General features: G+C 41.6%; 1 protein-coding gene across 1 annotated transcript in view; it reads right to left on the bottom strand.

Annotated features, from left to right (window-relative positions):
* Positions 1 to 1,915: 1,915 nt before the first annotated feature.
* LOC119744752 (programmed cell death 6-interacting protein-like) overlaps positions 1,916 to 14,695 on the bottom strand; it is a 33,379-nt gene continuing 20,599 nt past the window's right edge. The window contains 4 exon segments of the mRNA XM_038220854.1: positions 1,916 to 2,701; positions 2,704 to 2,964; positions 12,887 to 13,052; positions 13,834 to 13,968. Coding sequence (XP_038076782.1) covers positions 2,547 to 2,701; positions 2,704 to 2,964; positions 12,887 to 13,052; positions 13,834 to 13,968 — 717 coding nt within the window. The 3' untranslated portion in view covers positions 1,916 to 2,546.

The raw sequence follows: 14,695 nt of genomic DNA, 5'->3' as shown, positions 1-14,695 counted from the left end.
CAAGTGCACTTTTTATGAGAGAAGTGGTGACCTTTTTGTGGCATTTTCCGTTTTTGGTGCCTGTTTCTGAAAAGCTCCATATATTGGCTGTTTGTGTGCATAATCATTGGTTTTGAATAATTTCACAGGGAGTTTTGTTCCCATCCTATCTTTCAAACAAATATGTTTTTCAACAATAATTACGTCAGTTACTTTTTGGATAGCTGCAAATGATGGACTGTAGCTTTAATCCCCAAAAAAGTTTGCCCTGTAAAAGTTGTGGCTCACACTGCTCAAACTGAACTCTTCGACATAGTCTCTCGTCGGATCCTGCAATTTTAATGCAAACTTCCCTTTATACGAAGAGATGGTGGAGGGATGGTTGTTTTCAAAGCTAGGTGCTTCTTAGACCTGGCACGCAGATCGAGTCTGGCTCTCTGCCAAATTTTGCGAAGATGCATCTTCAGGAGGGGGAATTTGTATCAAGAACCCATCAATGACCGGTGAGTCACCTCACCAAAATGCACAACAGACGCAGAAAGAAACGAACTTCCCTTCCCTGTGACCGACTTACGGTGACTTACTTCAATATTGACTACACAACAGGAACCAAGCCAAATTGTTAACCTTTAAATTTTTTTTTCAATTTTGAACAAACGAGGCTTTGTACGTGCAAAAGACAAAACAACTGGAGTGACAGAACTTTAGATTGTGCAATAGCATTTTATTCTGCAGCCTGCATTAATTTCAAAGTTTCTCGGTAACAATGTTATTAGAAGGTCTTGCACCAAGCACGTCATAATTTCAACTGGAAATTGCCAAACAAGTTTTAAAACGCTGATGAGCTCGTTGGATTCAACGGGATTCGAAGTGAATTTCGGAGAGAGGATTTATGTGATTTTGTTTTGGGTTTAGCTATAGAAGGCGGATTCGATGACCATTTTAAATTACAGATTACATAAATATGCTTTTTAAGAATGAAGTGATTTTTCTCCGGTGATTCCATATTGGAACATTAACATAATGAGTATTATAGATTTTTTTTTGGGGGGGGGGTCAATGCTACGTTTTTTTCAGAATGTACAAAATTCTCTAAAAAAAAAAAAAAAAATGTGTGCTACACTGGGAGAGATTTGAAAAAAACCTACACTTTGGAGATGCCAGAGTGTTACAGCTTAGGCCAAAACTACTGAAATACAATACCAGAGATTTTACAAAATATCACCATGGTTACATCAGTTTGACCGTTTCACTTGTCATTTTACACTTTTAAAAAATATTTCGTGAGATGTTCATAATATATATGTTTGCTTTCTTTTCTTCGCCTTGTTTTAAAATTTATTATTAAACAAGCACACACCTTTACTGCTACATGTATAATATTTTGTTCAGTACATGTATATAAAATCTGAAATTTAACAAAAAAGTCTTTGTGCCACTATCCAAGTCCGATTCGCCATTTTCCATATAATACAAGAAACGGATGTTGTAAACTTGCATTTTTTCCCTTATTGAAATATGTGACTGTGATCACGCTCATACAGTTGCGATGTAAGTATTTTTGGAACACTTAGTAGAACTACAAATCTTCATCATTTATGCACAGAACATTCTAGGCGAGCACACCGAGTTTTTGCGTCTCAAAAACAATGGGAACGCACTCAAAGTCGAATCAATGTTGCACTGAAATAGATGCATCTTGCATCAATATGATTAGCCTTGATGTCCTACTGCAATTATTGAAGGAGTGAAAAGTGGATTGTCGATTAAAGCAGAAAATATGTCCGCCACCTGCTACAAAGGACTAACTTGAATACCTTTAGTACTCAACATCTATTAGAAAACGCTAAAACTTATATTGATGCACAAAGTGTGATGTTTTAAATGCAGTTCTACAGTGCTTAAAATTGTGACTAAGACATTGTACACAACTTAAAAACATGCGATTAAACTGTGACCGTCCATGTAAATTCCAGCAGGGTGATTTTTGTGGGATTGAGAAAATTAGGCCCCGGCCAAAGTTGCAAGCTTGTTACTGGCTTGATTAACCTTTGAAAATTTGATTTCGAAGAGTGTGCCATTAGGTTTCAGATTCAGGAGGATTTCCAGTTAAAACGCTCCGGCTTGAGCCTACAGACCGGTTCGCACTCAGCGCAAAAGTGAACGCAACTGTGAATTTGTGACGTCACAACAAAGTTAATTTTCGTGCTACGAATTTGCAAAAAATTGAATTCAAGTTTGGCGAGTATCGCAGCAAATGGTTCATGATATCCAATTTGCTCTGCCATCACATGAAGTATGAAAAACGCCTTAACCTTTCCAGATACTTTAAAATCCTTCAGGCGGTGGTTTGATAGAGAAAGATCCCGGCCATTGGTTGTTGAAATATTGAAATAAGCGTAAAGGCTGATTCGTACTTGAATGCAAATGCGAAGCAAAGTTGACGTCATGAAATGTTCGCTGCGAAATTGGCCAGAGTTGAAATGTTTACGAAGGGGACTGGGAAATGTTACACTTGTGGGATACATGTTACCTTTAATCAACTATTACGTCTAGTGGTGATACCTTTACTGTTGAGGATATGGGTTGTAGCCCGGTTGTTGTGGAGCTGTCGGCTGTTGATATCCGCCCGGGTGTGGATACTGTGGATACTGCCCGGGCTGCTGTTGCTGATACGGGTTGCCATATTGCTGCTGCTGTGGTTGTTGTGGATAATTGGGGCGGCATAGGGGTTATAGGGGGTAGGCATGGGGGTGAAGCCCCCGTACGGGGCATAACTGGGCATGGCTTGGTACCCCTGGGGGTAATTGGGTGGCTGGGAGTAGGGTGGCTGGGTGGCTTGGGCCGGGCGAGGCGCTTGGGCTGCGGGAGGGGCTTGGGCTGGGGGAGGGGCTTGGGCAGGAGGTGGTGCTTGGGCGGAGGGCGGGGCTTGGGGCCGGGAGGGGGGTTGGTTTGGGCGAGGTGGGGGCTGTCCTCTGGATGATTCTGAAAAAGAATATGGAAAAAGCCCGACATTAGTACCTTCATTTTGTCCATTCAAAGTCTGGGTCCTAAAATAACCAAGTATGAAATCGCTGTGATCCTGCATTCAAGGACATTTGCTCAGATTACTATTATCCACAATGAGGATCCAACAAGATGGCCGAGTAAATTTAAACACAGTTTATAAGGTCACACACACACAAAAATTGTTCTCTGGTCAGACCGAAGATCTGGAACTGATGCGGCGACGCGGGTTTTTTTTGGGGGGGATGGCTTTTTTTTTCAGGCTTCAATTGTACAGACTAGGTGGGTACTATTTTCCTTTTTGCGTCCTCATTAAACATTGGTGTCCTCCATAATTTGCCTTGCTGCCCTTTCTTATTTGCCTTGGTGTAATTTCCCCATTCCTTGGTGCTCCTTGGTACAAAAATTTGAAGATGTGTGGCAATAGAGGGCGCTGTTGTAGCTTCCGTATTAATTTGAAGAAAAAAAAAGGTTGACACGCATGATTAACATCGGCGCGCCCGCTGACCAGAGACTGAGAATTTTTTTTTTTTGGCCTAATCTGGGATTTTTTGAAAAAAGTGAAGGAGGCTGGCGGTTTTTCCCTCCCTTTTTTCCCCCCAAGATGGCGGCTTTTCCAAGATGGCGGTTTGCTTCTTTCATGTTCTTGACTCTTTTTTCTGATACAAGATTGCGTCCAAAGGAGCCATAAGCCTTTCTACAAAGCCACAAATTTGTTGGAAACAAATTCTAAGGACAATATATTTGCAAAAGGTATTGTAAATGTATGAATTTAAAAAGAAAGAAAGAAAAAAAAAAAGCAGGCGGAAAATAGCGGGCGGTGACAGAAAAAAACTGGTATATTTTTTCGCTTGACCTAAGCAGCCCATCAAGAAAAAAACTTGACTTCTACTGTAACCATGGCAATTGTTGGAATGAGTGAGATGTACATTTTTGAGCATCATCTGCCTTGAATGACAAATAATTTTTAAAATGAGATACAATTCTTGCCATGAGGTTTTTAGTTATAGAATGTTAACATGATTAAGATAAATGATTAAGATAAATCTGAAAGCTTTGTCTAAAATTGAATGGATTAAAAATGAAAGCAGGAAAGACAACTAGCAACTGTTCAAACATTTATGAGGGAATAAACAAGGTGGCAAAGTGAGTACATGCAAAAGCATTTAATGAGATTTAAAGGTAGAGTATATCATTTGTCAGTTGTGCATTTTTTTCGCTTGAAGCAAAAAGAAAGAAAGGTGCTTAAAGGGAAGATACAACATTTGCAAACATCAAAGAATGAAATGATCAAATTATCACGAAATACCCTACTGAATTGTTAGGGGCTGATAGTCTAAAACATCCTTTAAAATCGTGGCTCCTGGTGTGCTGACATTTTCAAGAAATAGTGTATTTTCCAACGCTGGTCGGCCGACCAGCGTTGGAGAAAACTGGCCTTTTTCAAAAACTGTTCCTAAGTTTTCATATTTAGTTATTCTGACTTTTCTTTGCAATTGATTACACACCTGTGAAGGGGTACAAGCCTGCTAGACTGATTGTCCGACCTTACAATTCCCCAAAGTGTATTAATTGCTCCGTTTCATCTTAAGTGGGGTCAGGGAACCAGACTACAAGAACATGATAGGTTTTCTTGGTTTTCCCAGCATCTACAAGCCCAAACGTGAAACAAGTCAGTTTAACAATATTTTCTGTAACATACTAATCCTCCAAATCCAGTTATTTCTGAAAATTGCTGCAAAAGCAAATGTTGTACATTCCCTTTAACAACTAACCTGATGAAATTTTAGCTCAGTGAATGCTGTGTATTCGAGATAAACAATATTCTGGGCTCTTGGTTTCGATTCAAAGTTGCAGAGTCATGTTTTGAATTGCGCTCAAAATCAGCGTCCGGGACACATTCTTATTCAGCTGATTGCAGCTACGCGATGTCACGCGTTGAACTGAGGAATAATAACCACCGCGCACGTGTGTGTCGTGTCAACACTCACGCACACCAGTTCACGGCTTCACCGAAATTGAAAGGAACTACTAAGGGAATTTCAAAAAAATGCGCTTTAGACGCATCTTTGGAAATGACCTTCTTTTACTGTTTTCTTCAAACTGACGGCATGCCAGAAAGAATAATTTCGCAGGGCATTTAGTGCCATTACTATCTTTAAACCAAGTATGCTTTTCAACAATAATTTCGTCAGTTACTTTTTGGATAGCTGCAAATGATGGACAGTACCTTTAAAGGGAAAATACAACATTTGCAAACATCAAAAAATAAAACTACCAAATCATTTTGAAATACCTTGCTGGACTGTTAGTGAATGACAGTGTAAAGCATCCTGTAAAATCATGGCACCTGGTATACTGTCATTTTCAAGAAAAGTGGTATTTTTGTATCAATTTCCAACGCTGGTCGGCCGACCAGCGTTGGAAAAAACTGGCTTTTTTTCAAATACTGGCCCCAATTGACCATCGCACTTGTTTGCAATCGATTACACACCTATGAATGGGTACAAGCCAGCTAGACTGGTTCCCTGACCTTACAATTCCCCAATGTATGTAAACTGCTCTGTTTCTTCTTATATGGAGTCAGGGAACCAGACTACTGGAAAATGATTGTTTTTCTTGGTTTTTATAGCGTTTTCAAACCCAAAACCTCAAAAAAGTCAGTGTAACTATATTTGCTATATATTTTCAACCCCCCAATTCTATCCATTTCTGAAAATTACAGCAAAAGCAAATGATGTATATTCCCTTTAAGGCTGGTTCATAATGAATAATTTAAACGCAATACGGACTGTTCTTTGTGACATGATGAAAACTCATTTCACTGTTTCATATGCATGAAGTAGGTTAAGCCTGTAATGGTGAAGATGCCCCACTTACTATGAACTTCTCAATACTAATTTCAGACAGCCAGTTCAGCAAACATTATCACTTGACATAAATATGTATGAGATTTAAGGAGTATTTACAGAATGTTAAGGAGCATTGCATCAGTCTCAAGTGTGCTACAGATTAAATACATGTTTGCAAACATTCATTTGAAACATGAATGAGGCTCCATGACTATTATGACATCAAGTACGCGTAGATACATGCATCACAAAATAGTGACTAAAAAGCTAGCATGTTGTAAGTCAAAGAGTCAATGAAGAGAGAAACGTAGAAACAAAAATGTGAGCCAAGGTCAAGTTAACTAGTGAACCAGCAGAAAGGGCAAAGAGGTGAAAGGTGACACAGGTGAAAGGTAAAGATGACCTGTGGGGCCAAATTCATAGAGCTGCTTAAGCACAAAATTTGCTTAAGCACAAAAAACTTTGCTTAACCCTAACTCCCTAGCATGATTTACTAGGAACCATACCCATCCTGGCAAATTCCAACATCATATGGGAAACTGCACACACATATTTCTGACTTTGATTCTGGAGGTGTGCCAACCCAATGTAAAAGACTGTCAGTTTAGGCGTACTGTACCCATCCTGACAGATTCCAACAAAACATGCTGTTGGGGATTGATGGGTTGAGTTCTGTTAGGGTTAATATAATCAGGTTACCCACCAAAACTCCATGCGACTGTTATGCTAAGTAAACAACAGCTAAATACCAGTCACAAGCAATGTACATCAAATCGCGTTTTGGCCGGTAACCTGATTATAATAAGCAAGTTTTTTTTGTGCTTAAGCAAATTTTGTGCTTAAGCAGCTCTATGAAATTGGCCCCAACAGGGCCCAATTTCATAGCACTGCTTAACAGTAAGCAGAAAAGTTGTGCTTACTATAGCAGAAAATCATGCTGCTGCTTAGGCACTATTTCATGCTAACGGTTGCGCGCGCATGGAGATTTCTATTGTTACGTCACTGATTTAAGCAAAGTTTTCTTCTGGGGTTAAGCGTGCTTTTGCTGTGCTTACTGCTTAACGGTCCCTATGAAATAGATGGAGGCTCGGTAAGCACAAAGTCAGCTGTTAAGCAGCGCTACGAAATTGGGCCCTGGTGGTGATGTGAATAGCAATAGTTAGCTAGACATCAGTGTATTACTGCTCATCAGAGGGCTATGGCTGTGTCCCATTTATGTGGCTACGACTTTCAATCACACATGCCACAATGGAAGAGGCTGAAGCCATTTCCCTTTTAGACACATGTACATTATTACTGTTGGCCATAGCCAAGGACATGTAATTCAGATGGGGCCTATAAATCAATCCATTCAGCCCCGCCCTGATTAATGTCTGACATGCGTGCACAAAAGTCTGACATGGGTGCACGTGCGTATGACGCACACTCCCGGCACATGCAGTGTGGCATTGACGTGTGGCATGGCCAACAACATGTGCGCCTGCACATGTTGTTGGCCATGTGTGCAGTGGGAGGGGCCTAATGGATGGGTCTATTACAGCGCGTCCAAAAATACCCGCAATTTTTTTTGCGAGGCTTTTGCTGTAATTTTCAGAAATGAACTATTTGGGGGGTTAGTATAATAGATCAAATTTTGTTACACTGACATTTTTGAAGTTTTTTGTTCGAAAATGCTTGAAAAACCAAGAAAAACAAAAACGTTCAAGTAGTCTGGTTCCCTGACTCCACCAAAGATAAAATGGATCAATTTCCAGATGCCGGAAAATTGTAAGGTAAGGGAACTAGTCTAGGTCTATTACAGCGCGTCCAAAAATACCCGCAATTTTTTTTGCGTGGCTCTAGCATCGGCGCGGAAACACGTACCGCCATTATGTGTATACCATTTTAAAGCTTGGAATCTTAACTTTATCCCTGGTGAGTACTGGTTTGATATTTAACCCTTACTCTCTGAGGGTAGTTTACTGCATGTCAGTTGGTTATGCCAATGCCCTCCAGCTGCAGTTTATTGGAGGATACTTTGATGTAGCAGTGAAGGCTCCAATTGGCAGGAGTTGGAGGCCCTGGAGGGTGCCTGATACTGACCAGCTGGGGGCGCTTGATTGTTATCAGAGGACTCTCATTGTTCTCTGTGGCATGTATTGGAGTGCCTGTCCAGTTACCCTTGAAATGACATGGCAGATATTGGAGGGCCATGCAAAAAACATAGGAGATTTTCTTGAGGCACATATTGGCATGCGTTGGAGGGTCTAGTAGGGTAAGGGTTAAAAGAGTTTTATAATTATTGTTCAAATAAAGGCATGTCGAAAACAAACTCAACCGATTTCAAGGAAAATTGATGATGCGGTACATCAGATGCAAACTTGAGTCACACTTTGAGCACGCTTTTTTAAATAGGTACATACTTGCACGTGAATTTCAAAAGGAAATCAGAATAACAAAAACGATGAACAATATTGTGAATTTACTTAAGGTGTAGTCTGCGTGGATCGAAACGAATAGGAAACACAGAAAGTAAAAGGCAACCAGATCGTCACATCTTGAACATGATGAAGCATTTCCACATTAGAAAAAAATGCGCACTATTGATTTTCCTTGAAATCGGTTAAGTTTGTTTTTGACATGCCTTTATTTGAACCCGAATAATTTCAAAACCCTTTTGAAAATCAAACCAATACTTACCAGGGATAAAGTTAAGATTCCAAGCTTTTAAATGATATAAAAATAATGGCGGTACGTGTTTCCGCGGCGACGCTAGAGCCTCGCAAAACAATGTTGCGGGTATTTTAGGATGCAAGCTCAATGATTGAGTGGTAAGTTGCTGCACTAGAAAGCAGGAGCTCGTGGGTTCGAGTCCCACCCGAGTGAGTGTTTTCCAACTTTCATTCGGGAGGTAACACACTTGAGTATACAGTGTTTATACGTCGATGAAGGGCAAAACCTAACATTGACTCATACATATTTATGAGGCAAACGCACTTCTTTCATTGGTTGATGTTCCAAAGTGCTGGGAAAGTAAAAGAGTGCGGAACTGAATATGCATGAGTTGTAATAAAACAAACACAGCATCGTTTATTTCGGGGAAGAAGTGCAACATACCGGTCCCTTAGTGTTGGCTGATTATGTAGCCAGCACCTTGGATCAATAACTTTGTACTATTTCGATCCCCTCAAACCATGATGTTGTATTTTGTATTCCATGTATAGCTGGAGTAACGCCAGCTTAACAAGCTCATCAGGAATTCACATGTAACACTGGAGACAGATGTACCTTGATTATTTATGCTGAGTAGCATATCAAACAGCCGTCGGATCAGTAGTACATTCTGCATGTACACAGCACAGTCCATGGCCATGACCCAACAGCTGTTGGATGTCCTACTCAACATGAATAACCAAGGATTAATCTGATTGGCTGATCGGCTCAAGCACGCAATAACCACACCACAGCCATGACAGTGCAGCACTGGACGATTTCTCTGAAGCAGAGCCACCGAAATCATCATCATTTTTCATATTTTAGTAACTGTTTGAAGTCGATCATTAGCATCGTGAATGACTGAGTGCATGTTATGAGGTATGTTTAATGGAATCTGGGTTGGGATAGAGGAAAAAAAGGACCATTTTGTGGAGGGAAAAAAGGACCATTTTGTGGAGGCCGTTTTTAAAGATATGGTCCATCATTTGTAATTTGTGCATTTTTTTCGTTTGAAGCAACAAAATTGTTCAAAATCTAATGAAGGATACTGAACAACTAACCTGATGAAGTTTCAGCTAAGCTTCAGCTGTATATAGCGAGAACAGCATTCTAGGATCTCAATTTCAAATCAAAAGGTACTGAATCATGTTTTGAATTGTTTTGAATTGCAGCTATACGCGACGTCGCGCACTGATTCGACGAATTATAGCAACCGCGCGCGCCTGTGCGTCCTGCCAATGCTTGCGCGCGCTTCGCCGAATAACAAAACGAACAACTAATTTAAATTTTCCTACGGTGCGTCTCAAGACGCACCGTTGGAAAGGCCTTCTTTCGTTGATTACTTCAACATGACAGTTTCCCAGAAAGAATAATTTCACAGGGAGTTTAGTTCCCTTACTTTCTTTCAACCAAATTTGTTTTTCAACAATAATTACGCCAGTTACTTTTCGGATGGCTGCAAATGATGGACTATAGCTTTAAGGGTCTCTTACGATCCCACTTTAACAACGTACATCTGTCTCCAGCATTACATGTGAATTCCTGATGAGCTTGTTAAGCTGGAGTTACTCAAGCTATTACATGCATACTACTCAGCTACCAGAACCTGTGTTAGTGCAAGGTGAGAGGTGACAGCTACAGAACATTGTTTTTGGTGATTAGCCTTCAAGTGTCTAGAATAGAACAACAAACCGACCTGGTTCTATAAGCATGATTTGGCAGTGATGGTGGGTGGTTTCTTTACTTTATCTACCTTGTTGGCCTGGGGCCCCATAGGGCCCTTGTCCCCCGCTCTGGGCCGCGTTGGAAAAAGCTGCCAAAAACATGCATCAGACAGAGGAATTGTTGGGTTAGTATGGGGATGCAAGGGGGGGGGGGGACTTGGAAAAGAAATGGTAGTATAGAGTTTCGGTCCAATCCCTGGTTGTGTTCTTATAAGCACAAAATTTCAAACAGTTTGGACAGCCCAGTGTTATTAGGCGTTAAGTGTGCCCCAACTTTTGTGCAAATTAAAGTTTCCATCGTCTTTTTGATTGCATAAAAAAAAATTGCTGAATGCAGATTCAGTTACCCTGTCCCCCATAGACATGTGTGCATTTATCTGCCATGTTTATCCCGAACTAAAAATCGTCAAATCTTGTTATGCACATGTGCAGCTGGAATACCGATTTGGCTCATTGTTCGAAATAGTGACTCGGAGGAGATGTGAATTACAGAGCCTTATATCTTTCCTCATGTTTAGCTGACGCTTGGAGGGTATGACGCGGACGAAAGAAAATCAACTTGGGATGTTGAGAACGGAAGTGTGATGGCAAGATTAGCGTACGAGGAAATGGGAACAGGCATTAGACAGTTAAACAGACACACAAATAGTGAATTGTTAGCAGGTTTTGAGCGGGAGGGACTAGGGGCATTTCAAACAGACAATTCTCTTTTGTGAGTTTGTGAGGTTCTGAAAAGTACCGAGAAAAACTCAACGTTTCGGACGATATACTCTGCCCGTCGTCAGGAAGCCTTTAGTCAAGTCCCACGCGCTTATCCGGACACATGACACACCCCGGACGCTGGCACGTAAAAAGACTAGCAGGAGCGGCGAAGCCACGAGGGCCTTTACCATCTCGTGGAGAGCGCTTATGTTTTTCTTTACATTTTGTCTACCGATTTGGTAGACAAATTTTCATGCATAATGCATGACATGTTGTGAATGCGTGCGCGTCTTGTTTTTTTTAGAACGCGTGTGGCGCGCGCGCGTGTGATCACCTCAAAATGGCTTGTTCATGGTGATTGGTCCATATATATCCGCATACATGCATGATTCATACTACTTGGAAAAATGAATAATGATTAGCTCCACGAGATGGTAAAGGCGCTCGTGGCTTCGCCACTCGACTGGTCTTTTTTGGTGCCAGAATCTGGGGTGCCACACGTCGGGGTAGACATGCGCGCCATGACTAAAGGCTAGTCGTCAGGAGACTGAAGGGATTCCAAAGGAGAAGGGGCGTCATGTAGTGTATCTGGAAGCAGTCAAGCACATGAAGGATGTAACTTTGCCACATTGGCAAAGTGTAAATCGGTGAGACTGGCCGTGACCTCTCTTCTAGACTCAGTGAACACAAAGCCCATGGCAGACGCGGAGGTTTTGACAAGTCCTCCATAGTCAAGCATTCTGCACTCCGAGGATAATCAGATCAACTGGCACCAGGCTGAACTCATCGCCAGCATCAGAGAGGCCAATGAAATCTTCAAGCACTTCTTTCTCCATCAGTGACATCTGGGGCCCCATCCTCACCACACAGTCCAATGGCTCTTCTATACCTAAGGACAACACAGTTCCCCCACCCTAGTCAGCCTATGGGCCCCTATACCCTTGGCAACCTCCCCCTTCACTCCCTTCCTCCATACTGACAGCTTAACTGATCTTCTAGCATCCCCGAGCTTCTGCATGGTCCCCACACTGACGTGCCTCACTGATCAGCCAGCATCCTCCATGCGCTTCACTGCTTCCAGTCACACTACATAACGTTGTGTCTGTGCAACAAGGTCGTATCTCGCATGGTGGAAAGATACTAAGACAAGATAAGTTTGCGGTAGCACCATGTGAATAGAGTCCCTCCGATTCTTTTCAGAACCACACATACTCACAAAAGAGATTTATTCACATGGTGCTACCGCAAACTTATCTTGTCTTAAGGTCGTATCTCCTAAAATGGCGGGTGGCGTCATGCACGTGAAACGGGAGTTTTCAATGTCAAAAGGTTGTATCTCGCTTAACATTACCCGGATGTACACACAAAGTCAATAGACGTCGCGATATGCCAGATACGACCTTGTTGCACGGAGAGTATTCACGCGAGATACAACTTTGTTGCAGAATCGAGTTACGACCTTGTTGCACTGACGCGACGATAACACCCCTTCTCCATTGAATCCCTTCAGTCTCCTTGATGACGGGCAGAGTATACTCTCTGAAATGTTGAGTTCCCCGGCTCTTTTTAGAACCTCACAACCACATAAAAGAGATTTGTCACATGGTGCTACTGTAAATCTTAAACAAATCTTATTGCTACCTCCACCATGCAAACCTTCAAATCTTATTTGATTACACGTTGGGATTTCTTGTCAGTTTGCATGCTTTCAAGCACACCAAAGTAACTGCAAGCCAATTCATACAAAGTTCCTACTTCCCTTGGCCTCGCCAACTATCGTCAAGTATCCACCCTCAAATCATGATATATTTCTTATACTTCGATCAGAACAGGTTGACAATACACATAGCCGTAGCCCTGGAAGCCAGTTTCGGACATGGCTTAACTCTGTGAGTCTGGTACCCTGTGCCCTTCAGAGGACGGCCTTACCTTGGGCATGATGGGCCGGGGTGACGGGAGGCGGAGAAGTAGGCTGGTTAGCGATGCTCTGAGTCAGGTCCCTCAGGAGCTCTTCCTTCTCTGTCTTCCTGGCAAAGCAGAGGTCAGAGACCTTACTCTGGAATCGCACCAGCAGCCCGGTCAGGTCGTTGTAGAACTAAGGGGGGAAAAAAGGAGATAAAAAAAAACGTTCATGACTTCTGACTAGTCTCCACAATTCAATTCAATTCAATTCAACAGAACATTTATTTCCACACCTTCAACAGTAAAAGAGATACGTGGATGAGACAGTTATGAAAACACTTAAAAAATAATGCTCAATGAAGGACAAAAAAAGAAAAGAGGATACTTTCAAGAAGCCAAGGCTACTGACAAATAGGCTATTAAAGTTACATAAACAGTCACAGCCAGTCAATCCTGCTTATGTAGGCTGGGTGCTCTTTGGTAACTTGGTTGGCTCTTCTCCTAAGGACTTCCACAAGGGAGTATAACTAGGAGGTCAGAAACACCGGGGCAATCCCCTTCTCTTAACGATAAGTGTTACTGGGTTCTTTTACGTGCGTTAGGCCTTATACAACACACGGGACCTCCGGCTTAACGTCCCATCTGAAGGACGAAGCAATAATGATTAAGTGCCTTGCTTAAGGGCACAAGTGTCCGGGCCCGGGCTCGAACCCACGCCACTGTTGCCTCTGAAACACCAGAGCATGAGTCCGGTGCTCTTAACCGCTAGGCCATCACACTCCTGTACTGTCAAAAACAGTCAATTGATTGATTTTGACTGAAAGGACAACTTGGCACAGAATGTATGTTTGCCTAGGAGTGGGATACTTTATTAATGGGGGGGGGGCACATTACTTAGTCTCTTTTACTCTTAGAAACATACTGATAAAATAAAATAAAGCACAAAAAGCATTTTCCTGTAGTTTTTAAGCTACCTTAGTGCCTTCTGTCAGATTAGCAGTGAGTTCCATGTAAGCGTCGTGGGCGGCAGCCAACTTGCGTAGGACCTCTTCACGATTATTGGCCGAGGTGTCTGACTGCTTCGCCGTGCAGAATTTGGTGTTGGCATCCTTGGAAGAATGAAAGACAAAAACAACTAGAGTTTGAGGACAAACACACGGTGTTGGGCTAGAGGTTTGGCTTTTTCACACTGTTGATTGTTGATTGTTGTTGATTGTTGTTGTTGATTGTTAATGTTGATTGTTGATGTTTATTGTAAGTTATGTTTATGTTGATTGTTGATTGATGATATTGATGTTGATTGTCGATTGAATTTGACGGTGGTTGTTCATGTCGATTGTTGATTGTTGACAGTTGATAGGTGTTGTTGATTAACGATTATTGATGTTGATTGTTGATGATTGTTGATGTTGTTGTTAATGTTGATTGTTGAAATTGATTGTTGATGTTGATTGTTGATGTTGATGTTGATTGTTGATGTTCTTTGTTGATGTTAATGTTGATTGTTGATGTTGATTGTTGATGTTGATGTTGACTGTTCATGTTGATTGTTGATGTTAATGTTGATCATTGATTGTTGATGTTGATGTTGAGGGTTGAGGGTTGAGGGTTGAAAAATAGCGCGTGGAGTAATTATACAGAGGATAGTTAAAAAGAGTCAGGTGAGGATCTGCACGCGCGTATGCTGCTGTACTGTAAACTTATCTAGTACAATTGTTACAAATACCAATGAAATAGCTCATATCTCTAAAAGTAAAGGTCGCACACCATTGGCGCAATTCAAGATATTGCTCGCCATACCCTCTTAACCCCAATGCGCATGTTTTTAGAAAAAGC

This window comes from Patiria miniata, unplaced genomic scaffold (genome assembly GCF_015706575.1).
Source record: "Patiria miniata isolate m_02_andy unplaced genomic scaffold, ASM1570657v1 HiC_scaffold_7, whole genome shotgun sequence".
NCBI classification, from domain to species: Eukaryota; Metazoa; Echinodermata; class Asteroidea; order Valvatida; family Asterinidae; genus Patiria; species Patiria miniata.
The sequence above is the reverse complement of the archived record's forward strand: the minus strand, read 5'-3'. Positions and strand labels throughout refer to the sequence as shown.